The following is a 19996-nucleotide window of genomic DNA, read 5'->3' as shown; positions in this document are numbered from 1 at the left end:
GTGGGGACAACATCGTGGTGGTCTACGGAATTCAATTGGACCTTCTAATAGGTTTGTCATCTCTTGAATCTGTTAGCTAGCTAATGGGGGGTAGCGAAAGATGGGTTTACCCCAAGCTATCTGATTATCTAATTCTTAAAAAGTGTATTATTACATCCATAATATTATATTTTTCAGTATTGAACTATCCAAAAGTATATAGCACTATTTTATTCTACTTACATGATATGTATAACTGTTCATGTGGCAGTTAGAGACTCGTAAGTCATTAGTGTCTCTACATTATTAGCTGTAGGATGAGATACTTTTCAGTTAAGTAGGATCATATAATGATATTTTTTATAGATAGGTCAATGACACTCTTCACTATTTATTAAATAGCAATATATAGAATACATGTTTAAAGACTATAATCACAATATTCTGATCTAATCATAATTTACTAATTCAATGCACTTTTTCAAGGTCTTCATTTTATATATCACACTATAATATTAATAAAAAATATTTATTTCAATGAAATTGAATAAAATCTGGAAGTGTAATTGGATTGACGATCACATATCCATCAATATTCTTCAATTAAATAAGTTTATGGTTTAAAATATATTTTACAACTTTATGATATTTTACTAATGAAGATATTATTTTCCCAAGTCCAACTCTATTAAATTATATATAGTGAATTATATTGTATTTTTAAAAAATTAATTAGTGGTTTTTGGTCTTATTTTTCAGCCCCACCTCATGTTGCCATTTGATTTGATGAATCTGTGACCAATCATCATCTCCCTAATGTTAGTGTAATTAACATGATTAACATGATATTCATCAAAGTAATGTGGATAAATAGAAAACATATGGGATTACAATCATCATAAATATTATTATAGATCAAGATGTGAATATACTACTGGGAATTTTGGACCTCAATTGACACGATTCACACTTGATTATGCACTGTTACATTGATTCAACGATGGATATGAAAACCAAAAACATAGAAAAACCAAAGCCATCACCGTTACATTGTTTGGATCTATAATTTATTAGTTCCTTGGGTGAGAATCTTCAAGTCATTCATATTCCAGCCTCCACACGAATCTTTTGGATATTCAGAGTACTGGATTTCCTATTCTTTATGCAAATTGGTTTGCCGAAAATCTGATTTGCTCTCCATCTAGCCTCTATTGGAAGTAGTAGTTAGGGAAGAGGAAGAGAAGAAATAGGGAGGGCACTCAAACTGACCCTCATGGATGTCAAATGAAGGTGTCACCCTCAAGTTATAGTGCTTAGGAAATTTTCATTGAAGTCCAGGGAAAATTTTATAAAATTTCATATATCTAGAAAAATATAATAGACATCCCCAAACTTAGAGTATATCATCCAATCTCAAAAAACCTTACATATGTCAACCTTAAGGCCCATGTATCCATCTAGTTAATAACCTTAATAGCCCATTAAAAATTATTTTTCAACCATATTAATTACCTATATCTAAATATAGATCAATTAATCAAGGATTGATTTAACCGAATCAATTGGTTAACTTGTCACCTCATGGGTTGCAAAGCTACACCTCATGGCCGAGAAGATACAAAGGAGTATATCAACTCTCTCATGGTATATTTTATTATCATCATTTTCTTTGTATGTATAATCCCTCATGCACGCGACACATCTGAATGACTTGAAGATGCATATAATAAGCATTTCACATGTATTTTATGATGAATGTATATAATATTGTTAATATTAAATGTGATGTTGAATGTGTGATTGGCTTGAAGGCAATATATATTTCTTGAATACAAAATATGGTGCCCCAAAATTTATCATTTTTTTACATTAAATGCTAGAAAACTCAAAAGTGTTGATGTTTCTACATAGTGTATACATGGCACATATATGTTAGGTTGCACGATTGACCTGATGGAAATATATGTGGCCGGCAAGCCAATCACACATTCCACATCTCATTCCATGTTCATTAATAGAACATATTCATTATAGTGCACATGTGATGCTTATAATGAAGTCCATGAATACACGATCTGGCTTAGTGAATTATGATGAGATCGTAATACGGAGATCACTAGTCTTTAAGCATGTGTTCTGAACATTCCTATTTGAAGGATTCACGAGAAGGCATTGAAGTATCCGGATAGAATAGCACTATCTAGCATCACTCATATGATGAGTATAGCCGGTCCAATAGCCATTACTATGGAGACACTAAGGATAGATAGTGGGTGCTCTTTAGTGGAAAGAGTTCACTGAATTTATCCCTACGAATCCCTGAATGGTATTATACTAAACTGTTAATCAGGTTGATTCACGTCACGGTTGTGTAAGTGGTCCTTAGATGTGAGACACCAAAGACGTCTTGTGGACGAACGGTTGTACTTTGACTGTGGCCAACGAGTCTCTAATCATGGGATTCTAAACGGTCTTACTTCGAGTACATCAAGAAGTTCATGAAGATGATTGAGTGGTCAAGATGGGATCGTCCAGCCTCAGTATAAAGAGGTGACATCTCAAGGAAGATGATGTGATGAATTCCTTAGGCAAGGCAATGAAATATCAGAGACGAGTTCTCCGATAATTTTCGAATATATCAGTACTAACTCGGATGACCAATTAGGGTTCGATAGTTGACCATATCCTAAGTCGTCTAAGGAGCATCCGATGGATGAGGGATTATATGTACACAGTAACTGATGATAAACAGGTTCCATGAGTGAGTCGATACACACTCCTTTGTATCTTCTAGTTGTAGCTTGGCACCCCACATATTGGAGACTCAATCTATTGATTCGGTTAAATCGATCCGACGTTAATTAATCTATATAATGATATAATTAATTAATTTGGAAGACCAATAAAGGTTATTGGGCCACTAGAGTTGTTAACTAGGATGATACATTGGTCATGAGCCCACTAATTCTCTATTGACTAGCCTAAATGCTTAATTTTATCCAACATGGAGATTAATAAACGACAAATGGATTTAACTTAATTGATAAATCAAGTCACCAACACGTGAAGTTCCAAGGTACATCACTTGCTCTAGTAAATGAACTCTGAAATGAAACTTTTTTATCAATGATTACTATATACATTTAAACCCTCATCTCTATGACACTCCAAAAAAAATTTAGGTTATAATCATGTGTAAACTCCTAATTGATATTTCTAGTTAATCTTGTGTTTGAGAAAATCAATCAGAGAGCTTTATATTTCGTATGTGTGTTACCTTGACAAATGATTTTTGTGTTTCTCCTTTTATACCAAAGATGGACAGTCCTCTCGAGACCACACAATTCCACTCCAGTGGTTCATGCATCAACCATAAGCATGAGGGATATAATATAGCGCAATACTATTTTGATATGTTGATATCATTTTCAAATATTCTCTCAAGCGGAATAGCAATGATTTATATATAAAGCCAGGTAATCATTGTATCATAGCGTCATCATAATTTCCTTATCATTAAATGTATTTTTAAACAAAATTACAGGGTTAATAATGAATATAATTTGTATTTTCTATTATTGGCCGAGGCGTAGAGTGCGTCATTGGCATGTATGCCATGTATAATTACATGACATGAGTTAGGGTGAATGCCATTCCCTCTTAATTTTCCTTTCTTTCCCCGTCTTTCTTGGATGAGATGCCCATCTCCTGCATCTGTTGGTCGACCGAGACGAGACCAGTCTGAGCTAGGAAGCTGCAAGGGAAAGGAACCAAGCTGTAAATTCAGGTCATATTTATTGACTTTTGGAGATTTGACACAAAAGCCGCGTAATTATTTTCAAGAGATATTCAATATTAATTCAAAATAAACTCATTTATGGAGATTTTTTTAAGTCTCTACGATTGAATTCCTTAACCACTCACATGTTTATTGACCTTCGTTTATTGTAAAGGAAAGGACAATGATGAAGCTATGACTTTTTTAAGTCCATATAAGATTGATGTACTTTGATATGAGAGCAGCATGCCACAAATGGAAGTTTTAATATTGGTGTAATGACATGACCCAACTTTGAGAACTGATTTTTGAAGCAGAGTTCTCATTATCCAAATAACTTCCAAACCAGCTCATGATCCTCTTATATCACTTTGAGGGAAACTGGGCAACAAATTCGACATCAAATACGAAGAAAAAAAAAGAATATGTAAGGAAGGTCAGAGAAAAGACAAGTTGATACGATATCCATAAGAGTATATGAAAGGAGAAAGAGGAGTGGGCAGAATGTCAATTGGCCAACTGGAGCTGAGCTGGCCAAATAACCACCTTTCTTGAAAGGTAGTTAGTAAGGAAATAAAGAAGCAGTATAAATAAGGAGGGAGGGGCGACTAGAAAGGATACGGAGTATTTGGGCTTTTCTTGAGCAAGGGTTCTGGAAGAGTCGGGAACAGCATTCGGCGAGGGAACTCTCCAGAGTTCTCGGGGGAGCAAAGCTTGAAGACGACTTGGGGTATTCTGGCAAGACGAGGAGCATCATCGAGGCTATTCTGTGAGTCCTAATTTTCAGCATTTTTACCAAATTCGATACAGCAATGTATCACACGTATATGGAGAAAATACATTTTTGAACCAGAGTTCTCATAAACCAAAGAACTTCCAAACCAGCTCATGATCCACTTATATCACTTTGAGGGAAACTGAGCAACAAATTCGACATCAAATACGAAGAAAAAAAAATGAATATGTAAGGAAACTCACAGAAAAGACAAGTATATGGAGAAGAAATAAAGAAGACACTAACCTACTGAGGAGAACAAAAAGAGTTCCAGTTATGATCAAGAGCAGAAGAACATGGAAGATAACCATCATATCACTTGAAGAAAATGCCAGAGCAAGCATGGACGCCAAAGTGATGCCGAGCAAAATAAACACAATCTTCAGTGTAGACCATGTTGGTGCCTGCGACATGAGAGAGTTGAGCCCCTTCTCAATGGATGGCGAATTTTAATAAATTCTAGTTCATAGTTTTTTTTTTTTGAAGAAAAGTTCATATCATTAAATGAGAGCTGGTCAAGAATGTATACGAACATTGACCCCTGATGACAATGCTCCCAGTAACACAGCTTCTGATGAGGAGACATCTTTGGAGGTCTCTGAAACCATTGTGTTGTATCTGTCATGAATTGAGCAGAGTCACGTCTCAAAATAGAACATAGAAAGTAGAGGTGTGCTGATCTTATAGGACGACCAACATTTTAGCTCTTATAATTTAAGTTTACTGCTTGTGAGCACTTCATCATCAACATCAACAAAAACATCATCATCTTCAAGTTTCATCTATTTTCTTTTATTTGTTCAAGCTTCTTTTTATTCAGCTAAGAAGCCTTGTTCATCTGTTAGGGCTAAAATATGCGTATAGAAGCGTAAAAACCCTACTTTCATTTACTGTATTTTCATCGTTCGCAAATGTATTCGCTCTTACCTCCAATCAATTCTTTCAATGTACACTGGCCAAGAGAAAGACATCCAAAAATTCTTGATAACAAAAGAAACTCAGAAAAAAACTAATGTCATAGCTTCATTCTTCTTTGTCGAACTCTACCATGACAGTTGGGGTTGTCAAACCAACCTAATACCTTCCTGCCAACTCTATCTCCCCCGTTTTCATCGTGCTACCGCCTTCAATCTGATGTAATCGAAGATCAAATTGAAAAATCCTTAGATTAATGGAGCTAAAACAGATGATATTTGCCGTACGGAAAGAACAAACAGGAAATCTGCATGGTAGAAATCCACAATACGAGTAAAACTGTTTCGAAACATCAGTTAATCGAACAGTCAAGAGCGATCATTTTACCTCTCGCAAAACGCCGCACAGCAAATGCGCGGGTGAATTTACTACTCTTCAGTTTACGCGTTCACGGAAATTTCGCCTCCGACGAGATCAAATTCGCGAGTGTAGATTGCAGACGAAATCTGGCCATTGTGAGCAGATCCCAAAATCGAAAAGATTGTCCTTCGACCTCCCTAGTCGTCGCCGGGGTTTAATTCTTGATGCGGTTTCTTCGATCATGATCGGAAGAACCGATCGATCCCGACGCCCTAAGTCGTGAATCGTGATCGATCAGCCGATCAAATAACTCGAGCTTGATCGTGATCTGATCGTCATTCTCGATCCGATCATCGGATGATGGTCGTGACCTGATCGGATTTTGTGGGTTTATTAATGAGAGTAGTGTACCTCCCGATATCCGTCCGATATCCGGTATCGGACAACCGATATCCGGCAAAAAATGGGACGGTTCCGGATATCGGTATTGGATATTGGAGGGGGCGGGACGAGGCGGGTATCGGACGCCGGATATCGGTTTTCAATATCCAGATATCGGTTTTCGATATCCGGCAATTTTTGTTCAGTTGTCTGCAATCCCATATTGGAAAATTCCAATTTCCGTGAGACTATATATTATCCCCAGCCATCTTTCAGTTAATTATCATCATCGCCAGCTCGCCGCCCACAGATAATACCTCATGTAAATTTAAAATTTTAAAGTATCATGATAACGAGGGTAGGGTTGCGTAATATAGTTAAAAAAAATAACAATAAATTTAATATTACATAACATCTAGTGTTATTAAGAAATTAGTATATTGTTATTTGAAGAAAATAAAATTGCGTTTTATAGTTAATAAATTAAATAATAAAGTTAATATGACCTAACAACTAATGTTATTGAGAAATTAATATATTGTTATTTTAAGAAAACAAAATTGTGTTATATAGTTATTAAACGGAATATTAAATTTAATATGACCTAACAACTAATGTTACTAGGTAATTAATATACTGTCATTTTGAGGAAATAAAGTTGCTAATACAGTAAATAAAAATAACAATAAATTTAATATTACATAACAACTAATGGTATTAAGAAATTTATACATTATTATTTTAGGAAAACAAAATTGCGGTAGATAGTTAATAAACGGAATAATAAATTTAATATGACCTAACAACTAATGCTACCAGGTAGTTAATATATTGTCATTTTGAGGAAATAAAGTTGCTAATATAGTGACTAAAAATAGCAATAAATTTAATCTTACGTCACAACTAATGGTATTAAGAAATAAATATATTGTTATTTAAAAAAAAATTGCGTTATATAGTTAATAAACGGAATATTAAATTTAGTATGACCTAACAACTAAAGTTGTTAAGAAATGGTTAAGAAATGGTTATTTTATGTAAAATTGTGTTATACAGTAAAGAAATGGAATAATAAATTTAATATGACCTAACAACTAATGTTACTAGGTATATTTTTATGTGAAATTAGTTATATAGTGAAATTAGTGAACTATATTTTGAGGTGAATAAAACTGCATAAAATATGTAATACCATAACTAGATTGTTGTAGAATTGTTATTTTTAACTAACAACTAATGTTATTAAGAAATTAATATACTGTTATTTTAAGAGAATAAAATTGTGTAATGTAGTTAATAAATATAATAGACAAGTAAGTATATTTCTTTGCAGTATATTTAATTACAGGGATTAATTTTTTTGATTGATACTAAGATTATTTATTGGACAGTTGGAGGAATATAGTAATGCCGGATATAAATTTGTAACAAGAAATGAAAGTGTCTATTATGCATTCATTTGAATCGTCGTAGTAATTTAGGGATATTCAATTACATATTTGGAAAATGTATCAAAATTTAAATAAATTCAAAAGAATCCATACACGCCGTTAATTCGACATTTGTAGCAAAATTCACATGTATGCTATGACTGTGGCCCTGTCAAAAAAATGTTGTCCCAATGGCTCTGTCAGAGATTTTTGCTCACTTGATCATCACCTGCGTTGCAGAAGATAAGAGATCAGTAACGATAATTACGTAGAAATAAGAACATCTAGTTCAGTTATGTGATGTGTACCTCGAGCACATGCGACCACACCATCTTCTGCGTCGTCAACATCCTCATCTAGCTCAACGTCATTGTACCACCGTTTGTTGTCCGCATGGAGCCAACACTTCACAGTGATTAGTGTTTCAACGCTTATTAGCGACAAACGCGATCGCTTGTACATGACAATAGCATTGCCAACCGAGAACATGCGCTCGGCAGGGGCGCTAGTCGCACATACGGATAATAGGTCCCTCGCAACGGTCGCAAGCAAGGGGAAACGCTTCGACCCCGTCGTGGCCCACCAAGATAATGGAGTGAACACACCCTCATTTGGCACAGTCTCTGCAAGGAACTGGTTGAACTCATCCTAGGCCGACCTCGTTGTCATCGGTGCCGGTTGCACGTGCCGCATAGTGCTGCTAAGCCACTCGTCCAACTCTTCACCTACTGGCTGCCCCTCCTCAGCGGCCCCTCTCGGTCCACGGCTCGACCAGTCACCGGGTAACAACGATCGTACGTATGCGATGGTCACCTCTCGGACGCCCGGGCGGAGCATTGCCCCTTTATGGATTGGATCCATCAATGCTGCGGCTGTGATCGCCTCATTCGCCTACAATATCTCAGTGTACTGTGCAAGCTTGCAAAGCATCGCTCTACACGCCTGCGCCATGTTCTAACGATCTCCTTCGTGCAAGCGTCAAACAGATGTGAAGAATGTCCCATCTTCGATTTGCTGGACCACTTCCTCCATGTGAACCTTGAGGTCGTCTATGAGATATAGGACATCGTAGATCGCTGGCGTCATTGTCTTGCAAACATGATTCGTCGATACGGCGAAATGGCCAAGGATGCGGCAAAACTCTTTGACCAACTCCCACTCATCCTTCGACAACTTCGACGACGTCGCCTTCCAGCCAAGTACATCACGCTTCTTCACGGCAGCTGCCAACATAGTGTACGTGCTGTTCCATCGGGTTGGACAGTCTAAGACAACCATGTTGGAGTCCCCGACTTCGGGGTCGTCTTCATAGGCCTGTGTATAGAGTTCTCTCCGTTGCGTAGAGCTCCAAATACTTCACACTAGGGTGCGTACCTTTGCAACTGCATCACCCAAACATAACGGCTTGCGTGGTCCCTCATTGTCATCAGACACTGCGTATACATCACCGAGATCATTGTCGTGGTTGTTGTCGTACTGCTCTGCTATCCTCGTCACGTCACCTTCTTCGGGTTCCACACCCTGGGCCGAAGGAATACCAAAGCTTTTTAACGTCGCTTGCACGACAATATTCAGAATGTGTGCCACACATGGGATGTGCCTCCTGGTGGTAAACGTCGGGTTTACGCTCTTCAACTTTCTCGCCATTAATGCCAACATCCTCTTATTCACCGTGGCATTTTCGGTAGTAACGGTGTAGACCTGCATAATTAAGTTACACATGTAAAGGCACAAGTTCAACTAATAAAATGAGATAGACGCTGAGTTCTGACCTTCGTCAGTAGACAAAACTCATCTAGTGCTTGGAGAACAATGGCCGCCATGTTCTCCCTATCGTGCTTGCCGACGATTTCTCGAATGGCAAGTACCCGCTCTTTGTACGTCCATGTGTCGTCCACCCAGTGGACAGTGATGCCTAGCAATCCAGTCCCGTTCTCCGTAGTCCACGCATCTACGGTGAGTGACACTCGGGCCACACTCTCCCAGAGCTTCCTCACACCAAGTTTCATTTGTCCGTGCATTTAGATGGTCCACCTCTTTATAACCTTCGCACTTGGAGGGTCCAAATCGATAAGCGTCACGTAACGCCGCATATCCTTGAAGGCGACATTGTCAATAATACTCCAGGGTGAATCTGTCAAGCATACGAATCGTGCAATGAAGTTCTTCGTCTCATTTGGAGTGTGCCCTTTAATTGGCCCCCGGCAGCTAGGCTCTCCCTGTTGTTTGCTATGCATTCTGTCAGTGATGCGTGTCTGACTAGGGTCTTCAGGGGCTTCGCCCTTCAGTTCGGTGTGACAAGTTGGATGGCAAGATATGAAGTGACGACAAAATACGTTTGTGCTTTTGTCGGCTTGCCTCTTTATGGGTTTCCTCTTACTATGCGGGTTCAACTCCTGGCACAGTAAGCATGTATAGTATCCATCTTCTATTTGTTCGAAGTAGTCAATGATGACTGAACGATTCGAACGAGGTTGACTCTATACGGCACGAGAAGTTCCCGCCTCCGTACGTTGGGGGCCTACAGCTCCCAACACATATCTTTCTTGGGCTGGGTCATTGCCTCCGGTTGGGTTCAAGTTTCTGAAGTCATAATTTTGGTTTCGTAATTGTATACTGGACAATCAACCCCATAACAGATAGTAAAATATCAAGAAAAACCTCCTTGAGGGAGAGGGGTAGGGGGAGCTTGATGTCCACTTTCCCTCTTGCCTATCTTGCTATCAGTCTGCTATGTTTGTTAGATTGATGACGAAAATGACAAAACAGATGATTAATAACATTCAAGGTGACAGAATATAAAATAATATATTGTACATAAAAATAAAATATAAAGTATCTTTGAATAAGGAGATGATGGGGATGACAATTGTCAACGACAACTATGAACAAATGGGACAACGATCATACACAATGTGGATGACAACCAGCAATGATGGGGATGAGGATTCTCAACAATGCCAACAATCATCCCACGACAAGGTAAGAAAAGCGTCTAATGTGAGGATGATAACCATTGATGATGCAGACGACAACAGTAGTAGATGGGACCAACTAGCATGATGATTGAGACGATGACTATCAACAACTATCATGATGATGGAGTCAATAACCACTAATGATCACTGAGAGCACGAACAACTACCATAGATGACATGGATAACGACTGTGGATAATAGGGGTGACAACAATCGATGACAGAGTCAGAGTTGAGATGAGGATGGAGATGAAGACCAACGACGACGCGGACAATGGTCAATGATGATATTGATGATGTCGACAACAATGGGGACAACCACAGTACCTGTTTCAGACGTTGAAATTCAACAAAATTCGAGGTGATTCATGAGGATTACTTAGAACCAAAAATACAAATTTTAGTCTGTTTCCAATAATATTCAACGGATCGTAGAGCATTAATTTGGATTTTAAAAAAACTAAATTAGGTTCTATGATATGTATTTCCTAATCTCTGCGCTATACCAATATCGTGGCTATTAGATAGCACAGTCCATTCGACAACGCTTACATTAAATGAAGAAATTTTACCTCGACGCTGTTAATTCTGGGAACAGGACTGATTGGTCGATCGTTCTCGTCTGTTTCAACTTCACTGATTCTCAGAAGGTTGAAAACGGAATCTCCAGTGACCTTCGAAAGGGGAAATCATAGTAATCAGACCGAAATGCTAGATATTCACAAAGCGAGCGAGGAACCCAGAAGAATGAATTGAATACCTCTCTAGGGTCGATAGAGAAGAGAGGGGTGAGGGAGAATTGGAGACTGGAGAGTGGAAAATGGAGAATGAGAAGAGAGATGTGGAAAAGCCAAAATTACAAAAATTACAAAAACGTACCAGCGACTCTGTCGTCCGCCGATTCCACCGCTGCTGTCATCCGCCGACACCGCCGTCCACTCCCCGCCGTCCGCCTACTCCGCCGATTGCTCGCCGTTGCCCGCTGCGTTCAGCTCTCCCTTTTGATTCAAAGCTTCGAAAAAAAATAGAGGGAGATTTCATAAGTCATAACTCATAACTGTAATGAAATTCGATGCGGATACCAAAAACCTATATCCGCATCCGATATCCGGTACCGTCATCTGTCCCCCTGAGACGGAGACGGATGCCGGTATTGGAGGGATACCGGTATCGGATATCGGCATTGTAGCAACCGATATCCGGTATCTGGATATCGAAAAAAACCGATACCGGAAAATTTATTTCCGGTTTCCGGTTCAGCATCCGTCCCGATACCGGTATCCGATACCGGCATCGAGACAGGCGAACACTAAATGAGAGTGTAATGTAAATTTTTAATGAGTTTTAAAAAATTGAAAATACAGATCAAGAAATTGATTTTAAATAGAGATAGGGACGAAAAATCAACGAAGTTGGATTTGATTTGGAGAATCCCTCGTTTTGGCATTTTGAAACCATGCAAAATTAAATGTTTGGCTTTATGACCAACTCACAACCGTAATATCGTCCAACTAGTTAAAGTGCTTCTAATTATATAAATTTTTTAAAAGTTGATATAAACCATGAAATAAATGGAATGATGTACAAGTTGACTGAAATCCTTGAGATTCATACAAGTTTAGGCTAACTGTTTGTTTGTAAAACTTCTTCTAAATGTATTCAGTTCTCAGCAGGGAACTCAGCATGTGACAGATGACACGAAGAAATTCTCATGACAGATGACATGACGGTGATGAAGGGTCTCAGAAGGGTGACGTGACAGGACAGCCCTAGCGTATGACAGTAGACATGGTCGTTCTGTTCGCTTCGTGCGAATTTGAGCGATATGTGCGTTCTGTTCGGATTTCCGAACAGAACTTCGCACAGACCCCTGTGCGTTTCGCAGCGTGCGAATTGTGCAAATTTTTTTTCTAGAAAAAAAATAAATAAAAATGTAAGAATAGCGATGAGTCACCCTACTCCCTCATCGGCCGTCACTCTCCCTGTCTCCCGTCATCTCTAGTTCTCTACTCTCCTATCCCCCTTCTCGATTTTTAGGTATTTTTCAGCCCCCCCTCCTCTCTCCGTGTCTCGTATGTCGACGCTCTCCCAGCCTTCCCTGCCTGGCTGCTCCCTCCGTCCCTCGTCAGCCATCGTTCTCCCCGTCTCCCTTCTCGGCTGCTCCCTCTGTTCCTCGGCGACCGTCGCTCTCCCAGCCCCCCCACGCTCGTTGTTCCAGCTGTCGGATCACCATCTGCGCGGTACGAACTCTCCCTCTCCCTCTTCTTCTCGCCCTCTCCTTCTCCCTCTTCTTCTCTCTTTCATTGTCTCTTCCTCTCGCTCTCCTTCTCCCTATTCTTCTCCATTTTTCCATCTCTCACATTCCCTCTTCCTCTCGCTCGTGTCCCTCTCCCTCTCCCTATTCTTCTTTCTTCACACACATCCACTCACTCTCTCCCTCTCCCATTCTCTCCCTCTCCCTCTCCCTCTTCTTCTCTCTTTCACTTTCTCTTCCTCTCGCTCTCCTTCTCCCTATTCTTCTCCATTTTTCCATCTCTCATATTCCCTCTTCCTCTCGCTCGCGTCCCTCCCCCTCTCCCTATTCTTCTTTCTTCACACACATCCACTCACTCTCTCCCTCTCCCTCTCCCTCTTCTTCTCCAATGCTCTGTCTCCCCCTCTCTCAATCACTCTTCCTCTCCCTCTCCATTTTATGTCTCTCCCTCTCTCTCTCCCTCTTCTTCTCCAATGCTGTCTCCCCCTCTCTCAATCACACTTCCTCTCCCTCTCCCTCTCCCTATCCATTTCTATGTCTCTGCCTCTCCATCTCCCTCTTCTTCTGCAATACTCTGTCTCCCCCTCTTTCAATCACTCTTCCTCTCCCTCTCCGTCTCCCTCTCCATTTCTATGTCTCTCCCTCTCCCTCTCCCTCTTCTTCTCCAACGCTCTGTCTCCCCCTCTCTCAATCACTCTTCCTCTCCCTCTCCCTCTCCCTCTCCATTTGTATGTCTCTCCCTCTCATGGTCTCTCTTCTTCTGCAATGCTCTGTCTCCCCCCCTCTCAATCACTCTTCCTCTCCCTCTCCCTCTCCCTCTCCATTTCTATGTCTCTCCCCCTCCCTCTCCGTATTCTTCTCCAATGCTCTATCTCCCCCTCTCTCAATCACTCTTCCTCTCCCTCTCCTTCTCCATTTCTATGTGTCTCCCTCTCCCTCTCCCTCTTCCTCTCCAATGCTCTGTCTCCCCCTCTCTCAGTCACTCTATTTCTCCCTCTACCTATCCATTTCTATGTCTCTCCCTCTCACAGTCTCTCTTCTTCTCCAATTCTTTGTCTCCCTCTCTCTCAATCACACTTCCTCTCCCTCTCCCTCTCCATTTCTCTGTCTCTCCCTCTCCCTCTCCCTCTTCTTCTGCAATGCTCTGTCTCCCCCTCTCTCAATCACTCTTCCTATCCCTCTCCCTCTCCATTTCTATGTCTCTCCCTCTCCCTCTTCCTCACAAATGCTCTGTCTCCCTCTCTCTCAATCACTCTTCCTATCCCTCTCACTCTCCCTCTCCATTTCTATGTCTCTCCCTCTTTCTCACCAATGATCTGTGTCCCCCTCTCTCTATCACTCTATTTCTCCCTCTCCCTCTCCATTTCTATGTCTCTCCCTCTCACAGTCTCTCTTCTTCTCCAATTCTTTGTCTCCCTCTCTCTCAATCACACTTCCTCTCCCTTTCCCTCTCCATTTCTATGTCTCTCCCTCTCGCGGTCTCTCTTCTTCTCCAATTCTCTGTCTCCCCCTCTCTCAATCACTCTTTCTCTCCCTCTCCCTCTCCCTCTCACGGTCTCTCTTCTTCTCCAATTCTGTGTCTCCATCTCTCTCAATCACACTTCCTCTCCCTTTCCCTTTCCATTTCTATGTCTCTCCCTCTCACGGTCTCTCTTCTTCTCCAATTCTCTGTCTCCCTCTCTCTCAATCACTCTTCCTATCCCTCTCCCTCTCCCTCTCCATTTCTATGTCTCTCCCTCTCACAGTCTCTATTCTTCTGTAATTCTCTGTCTCCCCCTCTCTCTATCACTCTATCTCTCCCTCTCACGGTCTCTCTTCTTCTGCAATGCTCTGTCTCCCCCTCTCTCAATCACTCTTCCTCTCCCTCTCCTTTTCCATTTCTATTTCTCTCCCCCTCCCTCTCCCTCTTATTCTCCAATTCTCTGCCTCCCCCTCTCTCAATCACTCTTCCTCTCTCTCTCCCTCTCCCTCTCCATTTCTATGTCTCTCTCTCTCCCTCTCCCTCTTCTTCTCCAATTCTTTGTCTCCCCCTCTCGCAATCACTCTTCCTCTCCTTCTCCCTCCCCCTCTCCCTATTTTTCTTTCTTCATACATATCCTCTCCCTCTCCCTCTCCAGCTCCCTCTTTTTCTCCAATGCTCTGTCTATGCAGTTGGTCATTCGGTTATCCAAACTCTCACTCTCTCTCTACGGTTTCCGTTGGCACCCGGCAGACTCACTGTTCTAGCGCGTATTCTGCTGAGGAGCATAGGGAGCATTTCTGAAGTCCTCCGGAATTCGGGTGGCTTAGTTCTTGGTAAGTTTTTCTTCTTGAATTCGATTTCGGTTCGTGCTGATTTGGGTCAATTTTTCCAAATAATTTCCTCTTCTCTATGTTGATTTCACCGTTTCTCTATGTCCGCGTAAATTTTTGGTTGTATTGATCATCGCTTAATAAGACATTCATCTGAAAAGGATATTCTGTCACAAAAAATGCTGGAAGTAAGTTATATGTTCTTGTTTCTACTTTACTACTGTCTTGAAGTCATTCAGTACTGATGTCTTCGTCGTACTACGAAGGAATGGCTGGTATACCCTTGATTAAAATTTTAAAACCATGGTATTTATGTTTGATCCATGAAACAATGATCTCTTGGATAAACCAACATATTTGTTCTGTATTGCGTAAAATTGGATCAGTTAATGTGTGAAAACGTTTCTGCTGCTTTCTCTCTATCTTTGTCCCCCAATTGATTTATCTATATTTCTCGTCATTTAGGATGAACTTGTAATTTAAGATGCCTAGAACACCTTGATCGCATACTTTTGCTTCCTCCGAGAGCTCTGCATCGACAGAGGGGAGTGTTGGCCACAGACAAAAGAAGAGGAAGAGAAAGAACGAATGTGTTACACGGATACACTTCATAGAGGTGGCCCCTAGGGTTTTCACATGCAATTTATGTGTGACTCATACTAGGGGTCGTGTAGAGACAGTAGAGCAGAACAAGTATAGTTGCACTACGGTCCTACGGCAACATTTACTAAATGTGCACCGTAAAATGTATAATGAATTAAAGGTTCAAGAAGGAAGCTCTTCTAACCAACCGTCAGTGGCGAACATCTTTGACCAACCAAGTAAAGAAAAATTGTACTTCACTAGTCGCACGTCAGAGATGAAAAAAGAAGAGCTTGTATGCTTCATTTGTCAGTCAACCGCACCATGGAATATTGTATGTAAGAAATACTCTATATGACTACTACGATAGATCACATAAGAGGAGATTTCGATTTCATCGACAAAGGTGAAGGAAAAAGCTTTCAAGCTTTAGGCTGAGTTAAAGATCGGTATTCGTGACCGATTGGAGAGTGTCGAAAAAGTGGCCATTACTCTAGATTGCTGGACTTCTGCCAATCGAATCTCATTTATAGGACTCATCATTCATTGGATAGATACAGAATGGAAAATGTGTGAATGTGTCCTCGCTATACGTCAGTTGGAGGGCTCGCATTATGGGGAGTGCTTGAGCAAGATTGTGTTGGAGGTTCAGGCTGATTTTAAGTTGAGCGCAAAGGTTTGCGTAGTGACAACATACAATGCATCGAATAATTCAATAATGATGGCGACATTAGAACGAGAGTTGCGCTCAGTGAAACCTGTTTTACTGCAAAGAGACATGTGTTGTGTATTGCGCACGTGATCAACTTAGTTATGCAGGGCGGACTAAAGGTGCTCGATGTCGTCGACGATTGATGAAGTAGACCTCACAAACCTTGACAACGTGTTCGATGCGAAGGAGTCGGATCCTCCTGCAATTTCCTTAGGGGACGTTGTTCGGCGAATGAGAGAGGTGGTCGTCGCTATACGAGGATCGTCGAAGAAAGAGGCGAAATATTTTTCCTACTACTGACAATTAAATATGTCAAACACAAGGAGGATCTCGATAGATTGCCCTATAAGGTGGAGCTCAACTTTCAAAATGCTACGCTGGCGCATTCAAAAGAAATTAGTTATCGATGTGATGATGTCAAACGTTCTTCGCAAACATTCGTTACTTGACGCAGAATGGGACCTAATAGAAAAATTTGTCGACTTACTCAAACTACTCCAACACGGTACCTCTATCGCTATTCGGACCAGGTCATCGACATCAAATGAGGGTATAGTCATTATTAAGGGTCTGATGAGGCACCTTGAGCGTATTAGAGTGGGAGTTACAAACTCCTCCATGCTTCCTGTTGGACACGCTATGTCCGCTAGGCAAAGGAACGCCTTATCTAATGTATGTTCTGCTATGCGGGCGAAGTTAGAAAAATATGTATCCTTACTGACACGAAATGAGGCTTTCACTATTGCCTCTTTACTCGACCCATCCATGAAGCTTCTCTTGATTGATCCACATGCTAAGAATGATGTTCTCTCTACCGTTCACAATATCATGGAGTCTCATTCAGTATCCAGGAATGTTGGGAGTCGATCCACCGAATGATCTGCTCTATCAACGACGAGTGATTTCATACAAATGGAGCTAGAAGAACTACTAGATCCCTCTGAACTACCACAAAGAGTTGATCCTATTGAGGAGCTCGATGTATATGCGACGGCCCCCCTAGCTTATGGCACAAAGGTGTTGCATTGGTGGAAGACGACAGGTAGCATAAAATTTGCATTTTTCATATTCTTACTCTCTTGCCTTCCTGATTGCATATCTGATTAATTTTACCCCCATAATAGGTCAGCTTTCTTACCACACGTTAGCATTGGTTGCAAAGGAATTCCTAGTTGTGCAAGCGACAAGTGCGGCGTGTGAGCATCTATTCTCAAAAGGTCATCGTGTAATCAACTACAGGCGATCGCGGCTCACAATAAAGGGCGTTGAAGTCCTAATGATGTTGAAGTCATGGTACAACAACGATGAGTTGAGAGCAGATGAGGACGAAGACGGTGATGAGGATGATGGGCCATTTGACATTCGTGTCAACGCACCCTAGAACTACAACTTGAGTGTTTTTGACTCTGGAAATTCCCTCTACCAGAAAGTCTGCCACGAATATCATCTATGTACGTCAATGATTTGATGACTATTGATGTTCCAACTGAGAATGTTCCTAGACAGTTATTGCTGTTCCGACTGAGGATGTTTATATAACCTCATTTATTTATCTTTTAAATGCTCCATGACTACTATGTTTGTCTATTAAGGTTTGGCCATCTCCCTTTTAATCTCCCCATTGGTTTCAAACACAATTCTTTCTGAACATTTTTTAGTGACATCTATTGTCATCATTCATCACAGAAATATTATGACATCTCCCACAAAATGCAGGTACATCCACAGCCATGCGGAGGCAATGGAGGGCGCAAGAGCCAGAAATAGGTGCGCACCACGGAGGATAGTGTGACTTCTCCGACAAAGTCTGCAAAAGCAACCCCAAGATCTGACTACTATTGTCATCAGCTCAGACTCCGAACCAGACATTGATAACATCAATACACACACAAACAATACAGATGGAGGCAACACAGAGCAATTTTGCCCAGTTCAAGATATATTTATTGGGACAAGTACCAAGCGCATCATTACAGAAATTCTTGCTATCCCGTCAAAAGACTTCAGCCCTGCGACACATGGAGGAGAAATCGTGATTACTTAATGGGATGACATCACATTTTGGGAGCGTCACAATTTCACTCCAGCAATGATTTATGTTGTCCAGAAAAACATCAGTCGTATCGCCTCCCAGCTCCTTTGATGTTTATGAAACTAATTTGACAAAACATCTTTTATGTTTCCTAAATGCACTTGGACTTTTCCATCAATAAATGTTTGTGATAAGATTTACACAATATTGAATTGTTGGGTATCTATGACTGTTTACGTACTAATTGTTGTTTGGCATGGACTCATAATAATATTATAATAATATTAATTAAAATCTCTCCTCGCACTAGTCATCTTCTAGAATTTGCCAACATCTTAGTAAACTATTTCATCATGATAACAAACACACCCTAATAAACTATCCATTTAAATTATTATCCCCCTCTTTTATACATTAGTATAATATATAATAACTTAGAATATTTTTAATTTATTATACTTTGCTAAGTACAGAGCAATTTTTTCCCAACTCTGTGCAATTTTATGCAATTTACGAGCAATAAATGCAATTTTTCACTTTATGTGCAAATTTTGTTTGTTTTGTGCGAATTTGTTCGTTTGTGCAAATTTGTTCAATTGTGCGAATTTGTTTGGTTTATGCGAATTTGTTTGATTTGTGCAAATTTGTTCGATTTGTGCGAATAGTTCGGATTATATGAATTTGTGCGAATTGTGCGAATTGTACGAATTTGTGCTAATTGTTTGAACATCTGTTCTAATTTTCGCACATAAGAAGAACAGCACAACGAACAGACCCCTGTGCTGTTCGTTTTAAACGAACAGAACAGAACAACCATGTCTAGATGACAGTAGTGAGGGATTTTAAATGATGAAAGAGAGAGACAGTGAGAAGAGAGAGGAATAGAGAGGAGAGACAAAGAGATCTAGAGAGAGAAATAGAGAAGAGAGAAAGAGAGCTCAAGAGAGAGAAATAGAGAGAAGAGAAAAAAGAGATCTAGAGAGAGATAGAAATAGAGAGGAGAGAAAAAGAGATCTAGAGAGAAATAGAAATAGAGAGGAGAGAAAAAGAGATCTAGAGAGAGAAATAGAGAGGAGAGAGAAAGAGATCTAGAGAGAGAGAAATAGAGAGGAGAGAAAGAGAGATCTAGAGAGAGAGAAATAGAGAGGAGAGAAAGAGAGATCTAGAGAGAGAAAGAGAGATCTAGAGAAAGGGAGACCCAGAGAGAGAGAAATAGAGAGGAGAAAAAGAGAGACCCAGAGAGAGAGAAATAAAGAGGAGAGAAAGAGAGACCCAGAGAGAGAGAAATAGAGAGGAGAGAAAGAGAGACCCAGAGAGAGAGAGAGAAATAGAGAGGAGAGAAAGAGAGACCCAGAGAGAGAGAGAGAGAAATAGAGAGGAGAGAAAGAGAGACCCAGAGAGAGAGAGAGAAATAAAAAGGAGAGAAAGAGAGACCCAGAGAGAGAGAGAAATAGAGACTGAAAGAGAGACATTGAGAGACAGAGAGAGAAAGGGAGACAGAGAGAGAGAAAGAGTGAGACAGACAGAGA

At 40.4% G+C, this 19996-nt stretch overlaps 1 protein-coding gene across 4 annotated transcripts; it reads right to left on the bottom strand.

Annotated features, from left to right (window-relative positions):
- Positions 1-3470: 3470 nt before the first annotated feature.
- Positions 3471-6026, bottom strand: LOC144706110 (uncharacterized). 4 transcript variants are annotated; one of them, XM_078579014.1, is made up of 6 exons: positions 5835-6026; positions 5580-5663; positions 5066-5150; positions 4779-4936; positions 4379-4492; positions 3471-3733 (listed from the first exon to the last, which is right to left on the bottom strand). In XM_078579014.1, exons 3-6 carry the CDS (start codon positions 5138-5140, stop codon positions 3640-3642), a joined length of 441 nt encoding a protein of 146 aa, XP_078435140.1. In that variant the 5' UTR covers positions 5141-5150; positions 5580-5663; positions 5835-6026; the 3' UTR covers positions 3471-3639. The 4 variants fall into 4 exon arrangements, with proteins under 4 accessions (XP_078435140.1, XP_078435137.1, XP_078435139.1 ...); XM_078579011.1 differs by having other exon boundaries at positions 5614-5663; XM_078579013.1 differs by having other exon boundaries at positions 5607-5663; positions 5835-6025.
- Between the last annotated feature and the right edge of the window lie 13970 nt (positions 6027-19996).

Source organism: Wolffia australiana, chromosome 7, assembly GCF_029677425.1.
Source record: "Wolffia australiana isolate 7733 chromosome 7, ASM2967742v1".
Classification (NCBI taxonomy): Eukaryota; Viridiplantae; Streptophyta; class Magnoliopsida; order Alismatales; family Araceae; genus Wolffia; species Wolffia australiana.
This window is presented reverse-complemented; position numbering and strand designations above follow the sequence as displayed.